Here is a 7,593-nt window from a genome sequence, read left to right as displayed (position 1 = left end):
GGTACAGCCATCTTGCATGGCACGTGTGTGTGTATGTACGTATGTATGTATGTATGTACGTATGCATGTATGTATGTACGTATGCATGTATGTATGTACGTATGCATGTATGTATATACGTATGTATGTATGTATGTATGCATGTATGTATGCATGTATGTATATAATATGTGTATGCATGTAAGTGTGTGTGTGTGTGTGTTTGCGTGTTTGTGTGTGTGTATGTATGTATGTGTACATGTAACGCGTGTATGCATGTAAATATGAATTGTCATGTGCTCGTGTATGTATATGTGTGCTCGTATGTCGATACGTTTTCGCGCTTGCATGTCGCATTTTCTCTCTCGCTCGCTCAACTCTTATTCCTTTTATTCTCTCTCTTTTTTTTCATCATTTTCTTTTCTCTATTATAAAATCTAGATGCGTGCGCGAACACGGGATCTTGTTCGCGCGCACATAACACATATGGCACCATAAATATATATTTGTACACAAGGGCGAGCGTGGGTGGACGAGATGAACAAGAAAGAACGTACGCGATGTCTCCATCTCTCTCGGCCGCGTTTCGCCTTCGTTTCTTATCGTTCCTCGGCCTACATCGTGATTCCCGAGTTTACGCGGCTTTTATATTTCTAGTTAATCGATCGACGATTAATCGGAGATTAACGAAGGGTGATGGTCGCTGATACGCGACGAAAGAAATCGGACAAGGTCGATTTGGTAGGAACGTGAAAATTGTCGCGCGATCGAACGTGACAGGCATCACAGAAGAACGCAAACTCGACAACGAAGAAAAATAAATCCTTGCTTGAAAACTTCGCTCGAAAATCAGAAACGATTGCCAAATGATTAAAAAACAACGACACTCGGTACGTCTCTCTTGCGCATCTTCGCCAGCAAGTACGAGAAACGCACGTCTGTTTGCATGCTCGCGCGCCCTTCCACATTTTTCTCTCTCCGGTTATCGTTTTTCTCTCCTTTACCTCCACCTTTTTTTTTTTGCTTGCTCTCTTGTCTTATTTTTCTCGTTTATCCTGGTTTGTATTCGATCGAAGCCGTCGGTATCGTTTCCTCTTTTTTTTTTCTTTTTACCGTTTCTCGTCAAGTGGGTCTCCCCGCGTCTCCGCGAGTTTTACAAAAAAAGGGGCGAGGCGCGAGGCGCGAGGAGAGAAACGTTATTATTTTTTTTTTTTATAAGTATCGCGATCGAGTACCTTGCGACAGACACAGACCACGATCGCTCTCGAAAAAAAATTGCTCTCGCACGCAGAGGAACGGATCGCGCGCGGCGCCAACATCGTCGGGGTTCTTGAGCCGGCGTTTACGGGGTTGACCGCGCGGCCACGCTGGTTGCACGGCCTCTTCCGGCCCCATCGGAGGGCCACGGGCCCCGTAAGTGAGTACATATAAGATATACACATGGCAATCTCTCACAAGAATTAGTCGCTATCGTTATCAATTAGTATCCGTTATTAATTAATAGTCAATGAAAATGTAGCTCGGAACAAATTCACAAAATATTCAATCGGCGATAAATGTGAACCACGATAATAGTGACAATATTAATAATAATATTCATAATGCAATAATAATTATAATAATAATAATAAACGCCCTTTCAATCATTGCATTAATAATAATAATAATAATAATAATAATAATAATAATAATAATAATAATAATAGATAATAATCGCAATAGCAATAGAAATAACCAATAGGGTTATACCAATAAGTATAGTCGTATTCAACATATTTCATACAAACTCAACGACAGTTATAGAAAACTGAAAAACTTCCTCGCCGCCGGCCGCTCTTTTTCTCGTCGAATCTTACACGACGTATCGTTTCGCCACTTGTGTTTCCATTTTCTGTGCTCTCCGATAAAGAAGAAAAAGGAAACCGCGATTCTTTCGATTTTCGTCTTTTCTTTTTTTTTTTTTTTTTTTTTTTTTTTTTTAACGAATCGATCTTAACATCGTTCCCATTCCACGATCGATCTTCTTAAAAATCGACCGTGTGACCCTGTAAATACGTGTAACTGATCATCCGAATAGTTTCTTTTTCACTGATCGCATATATCTTCTTCTTTCTCTTTTTTCTTTTTTCTTTCTTATAAGCTTCGGTTTTGCAGCCGCGTCTATTCGTACGAGCTTCGTCGACGATTATAGCAGGCCGTGGATAAAAAAATCGATCGTGGAATCGAAAGGACGTATCGTCGAACGTTCTCGGGTCGCGTGATCTCGCGAGGAAATGTCGCACGATCGACGAGAGAAACCGGAAGGTGACGGGCGGCGATGGGGCGGTGAAAATTTCTCGCAACGTAATAATAGTTTCCGCATACTCAATTGCATCTCTTATAGTTCACTCCTTAAATTAATCCGCGCACGCTTATCACTCATTCATCATTGTTGATTTTAGGAACAGCTAGTAGCGAGGTTCGGTTACTCTATCACGCAATCTCCCGTACTCGAAACTCAAAACGCCAAAACCCAGTTTTGCGTACACGCGCACGTACGTTGCCGCGTTTTGAGAATTCCACGCGCGTATATGCGATAAACGTTATATCGATTCGAGACCATTCTCGATGTTTTCGATTCGCTTCAATTCTCGATGTGTGGTATCCACGTATATACGCATGTTTCGTGTGTATTACGTCTACATGTTCATATGTGTGTATCATATATGCGTACGTGTAGACAGTGTGAGTATATGTTCGATGTACATGTTTTTTCTCGAAACAAGTTGCGCGTTCGTCGATTCGTCTCGTGCAAATCTCCTGCGTGTGTATCAGCCGCGAATCGATTAGAAAAATTAAATATTCCGTGTATACATGTATACGCGTCTATACATATGTGTATGTATACAATTAAAAGGAACACGATGTTGATTCTTTTGTGCGCCAAAGTGCATACCATTCTTTTTCCTCTTTTCGTTTCTGTTTTCATCCTCTTTCGCTTTCTTATTCTCTTTCGTTAGAATGTACGCGCGATAAAAGGGGACGCGTTTCGCCCTTTTTCCAAGGTCTCGCGTCTCGTCTGCTAAGATTAGTGATATATCGTGTGTATGTATAGCCGTTCGGTTAGGTCGTTTGCAATATACAGGCTTGATGAGAGCGTTCGAGATCGACGAAACGTGGTGAAAGCCACGATTTCAAATAAGAGGGGGCTCGCTACTTCGTAATCTACAGATTAACATCTACGCAGATTTTTAATTAGCCCGTGATCACCGGATAGTAACAATTGTCCTATTTTGCGAGGTATCGGTTACGAACATTTCTCTTTCCTTTTCTCCATTCGTTTCGATGCTCCGTGTTACGATTTAACTAAAAAGGGAATCGCCGCGGAGCAACGCGATCAATTGGGAATTTCGATTTTCATATGTGTATACGTATACGTGTTTATATGTATGTGTGAATTCAATAATTACACGTGTCTCTCTTTGCGTGTATAAATACGTGTATATAAACGTGTGTGTACAGTGTCCCTAAACAGGTGTCGTATGTGTGTGATGTGTGCGTGTTACCGTGTGTCCATTCGTTTCAGTTTTAGCCCAACGCTATAACTTTTTACATAGATAATAATAAATACATGACCACATATATGTAAATATAATATAGTAAATCTATAATAATAATAATAATAATCGTAATAATAATAGTCGGTAATAATCAAATATAATATTAATAATCGTCGTCATCAACGTTTACATTAGAAAAAGCATCTTTTGCAGACAGGAACCTCGAGTTGCTTAGTTACCTTACAAATAGTTATTACTTTGCGTCTCGTTCGACGTCTAACGACCACTACGCGTTTTGCGCCCGCCTTTCATCCCCATAAACATCCCCTTCAACCCCTCTCTCTTCTTCCTAATTTACTTTCCACGTAGCCGGGTAGTACCCTCTTTACACTACATATATATATTCGTTTTCTTCTTACTTCGTCGTACGCTCTTTACCTTCGCTTTAACTCCTCGGTTTTTAATTTTTTTCGCTTTTGAGGTTAAGATTCGGAGCGCGACCCTTAACAGGTTCTTCTCACATTCTCTCTTGCACATACGGTGGCACAACCCCCGCTCTTTTCCCACATTCGCGATATCCCCGATTCACCATTTTCCCAGATAGTTTTCAGGCTTTTTGATAATTCGCTTACTTTTTTTCCTGTTCTGTGTACGTGTGCATGTGTGTCTGTTTGTCTGTGTGTATGTATGTGTATTCGATTTCGGCGCGTAAGCGTGTTTAAGAAATTAAACAAAACGCGAGAAACACGACGTACGTACGCGCGTATACACGTGGCCGTTTCGGATATTACCCGCGAGGATTCTAGTACGTTACAACATCATATATTTATATATAATATATATATATATTTATATAATTTTCTACATAAATATATATATACTTTTTGTTCATTCATTTTATTCATTTATTTATATATATATACCTTTTTTTATATATATATATATACCTATGCATGAGTGTGTCTTGTGTGTCGTCTACCGATGCATATCCTCCCATATTCCCCTTAAAATCTACAGTTTAATTGTAATTAACCGTTAACTTACGAGCTAATAGTGGATTCTCTGTCGTTCCCGAGCAGACCTTTACAAAAACCCCGTGTCCGTCGATCGAGAGGTGACTTTTATTTACGTCTTTCTTTCATTCATTTTTTTTCTCTCTTTTTCTTCCATCGTGTCCAGTGCTATGCCGTGTTCACCCGATTCAACTGCGTTTAATTCTCTTTTCTTTTTTTCTCTCGTAACCACGGAGACCCGATTTGCGCGTACGCGAACTTCGCGCTTTCCTTCGGTCGACCCCGAAAGCATCACACGCGCCGCGCGATCCACCGTTTCCGGCTTTCCAGTGAGAAAGAACCAAAAAAGTTCACGTCTTGATCAGCACTGCGCCCGATCGCGGTCTCTGGCACGGCTTACCGATTTGCTATCGTATCGTCGACCGATTAACTAGCGATAATCAATTACAGCTATCGATAGCTATAACTATTTACCATTATTACTATCGTTATTATTACTATGTTTATTATTATCATTAATATTAATCATTAATCGTTAGGTTTTTTTTTAGCGTTATTAAATATAATTTATTAAATATAGGAACCATGTTTCTGGGTCTGCTTGTTCGTGAACGCGAACCGTATCGCGACGGGCACCGGGGCAACTTGCCCTCTCGCGTTTTTCTTCCCATTTCTTCTTTTTGCTTTTTCCCCGTTTCGTTTCGCGTCGTCGTTCTCGTTTCTCTCCCACGAAACTTTACTCTTCTTTCCATTCGACGTTTCTCCTTACGAGCGTTTTGCTCTCACGGCCAGAGAAAAATGAACGGAACTCACGTTTTAAAATTCGCGCGCCGGTAGCGACGTTTATTACGCGTTTTATCGTACTTAAAAAGAACCCCTCCCAGCCGCGGGGTTACCGTGCCCTGTGGGTGTTTCTCGAAACTATAGAATGGATATTACTAGGCTTGTGTATGCGTGTATGCACGTGTATACGTGTCACGAGTGAGTGCGTGTGAGTGTGCACGTGTGCGCGTGGGTTCTCTCTCCATTTTTTTTTTTTTTTTTTTCGAAGAAAAAATCCTTCCAGCCACCGATTTCCTCAAAAGGTCGTCCGATCGTCCTCCGACACGTGAACCTCTCTGGCCTCTGTATGTACTATCGCGCGTTCACCTTTTGCCGATTAAAAAAGAAAAGAGGAACACGCGGTGATCTTCCTTTCTTCTCGCGATTCCCTTCCGTTTCGTGTCTTTTAAAAGGAAAGGCTTTCATCTTTTTTCGTGGTCATCGTCGGTGAACAACGCTTCATCCGATTCTCGCATCCTCCTTGACACACGCTACTTACGCAGTACCACCCATACACACGCACGTAAAAAGAGAAAGAGAGAGACAGAGAGTGAAGATTCATTTTTTTTTTCATTTCTTAGAGATGAATATGTACGTATGTATTCGCAACGAGCGCGACGCTATTAGTTTCGCGAACGCCGCGCCATCTATCCTACTACGCCGCGTCCTTAACGTCTGTCCGCTTGTTTTAGTAACTTTTTTTTTCTTTTGTTTCATTAAATCTTTATTATTACTTTACATAGGAACGTTTAAATCAGCCCACCTCGACGCGTCTTCCCGGCGTCGTCGACGCTCATTCTTTTCCTCTCCCCCACGTATTTATTCTCCTCCACGTGCTTCTTCGTCGCCTCGCGGTTTCCGCGCCGCCATCTCCATCCCCAAAATCCTACTTACGAAGCGACCGATGCGTAAAGTCAACGCACGTATAGAGGCGATGTCGCTTCGCAAAGAGAAAAAAAAAAGAGACACAAAAAAGAAAAGAAAAGAACGACGATCCATCGAGAAAATCGCTCGTTTCTCGACTCGTGCAAACGTCTCTCTCAATTATCAAACAACAAACCGATAATCCTTTTGGTCGTTCGTTTCTCTGTTTTCACTCGTCCCGTTACGTGTGTCCGTCAAAACTCCGAAGCATTCTTCATTCTTTCTATCGAAGGAACTTTGGTGAGCGCGCTGCTTTGGTGGCACGCTATGTGTGTACATATATTGTAACAAAAATATTAGTTAAATTGGTGATTGCGCGCGCGACAGTGGCCCGTGCGCGGCCCGAAATTAAAACGAGAATAAAGAGAGAGGTCCATTACGCGGCATCCTCGTTGATTGGTCCACCGTCCACGCGCGAGTATCTGGAGCCGGGGATTCCCCGGTGCCCGGAGCGGAAGAAAAAGCCCCCCTCCCCCCCACCGACAGTTCCTGCCTTGGTTGGAACCCCCTCCCCTTTATTTAGCCAGTTAGGAACGTTGTTTGCTTTCGTTATCGAGTACCCCGTCGAAGAGGAGCACCCATCGAACACTCTCTCCCAGCTCCGTTTTCTTCCTTCGTTCTCGTTTTCCTCTTCATTTTCTCCTCCCGAAGAAATCGTCGGCCTGCGAACCGGACGATTCGCGAACGTTCGATGGCTCATCTCGTCGTAGCACCTCTGCCTGACGATTCTTCTCCGTTGTCTTTGTTATTCGCTTCTTTCGCGCGTGACACGCTCCGTTTAACGCGCGCCAGCCAAAGCAGCAACCTCTTGGACCAGTTTCTGCCTCTTGACGTCGGGAGCGTTATTGTTGTCCTGGTTCGCCCTCTCGTTAGCCTGTGGCTGGCCCGTGGTGCTCTCAGCGGCCGCGCGAGCAGCCAACAGGGTGATTTGATTCACCACATCCTCCATCTCGTCCGTGAGCGGATGCACTTCCTCGCCACACTGTCCCACAGATTCCGCGCCGATGTTACCAAACTGTTGTTGCTGTTGTTGGCGTTCTTGGTTCGCTTCGAGGCGAGCTCGATGCTGCAACGTTTCAGCGTGACGCCGCCATTCGGTGACCGTCGTGTAAGTTCTCGTCGGGGTGTTTCCATCGCACAGAGAACAGGCGTAACGAGATTGGACGAGGCGCAACGCACCGCGACGCTGTTGATTGCCAAGATAGCAGGAGCGTTGGTGAGCGAGCAGCGTCGATTCTTGCGGATAAGCTCGGCCGCATCGGCGACAGACCAGGCACAGTTCCGTCTCGACTTCGCGACAGTGCTGTGGCGGCCCG

The 7,593-nt window shown here is 43.6% G+C and overlaps 1 protein-coding gene across 2 annotated transcripts in view; it reads right to left on the bottom strand.

Annotated features, from left to right (window-relative positions):
* Positions 1-1,189: 1,189 nt before the first annotated feature.
* LOC112213129 overlaps positions 1,190-7,593 on the bottom strand; it is a 48,044-nt gene continuing 41,640 nt past the window's right edge. For both annotated transcript variants that reach the window (XM_033321610.1, XM_033321612.1), the window contains exon 4: positions 1,190-7,593. In XM_033321610.1, the coding sequence (XP_033177501.1) occupies positions 7,056-7,593 (538 nt within the window). In that variant the 3' untranslated portion in view covers positions 1,190-7,055.

The sequence above is a fragment of the Bombus impatiens genome, unplaced genomic scaffold (genome assembly GCF_000188095.3).
Source record: "Bombus impatiens unplaced genomic scaffold, BIMP_2.2 scf_0033, whole genome shotgun sequence".
Taxonomy (NCBI): Eukaryota; Metazoa; Arthropoda; class Insecta; order Hymenoptera; family Apidae; genus Bombus; species Bombus impatiens.
The sequence above is the reverse complement of the archived record's forward strand: the minus strand, read 5'-3'. Positions and strand labels throughout refer to the sequence as shown.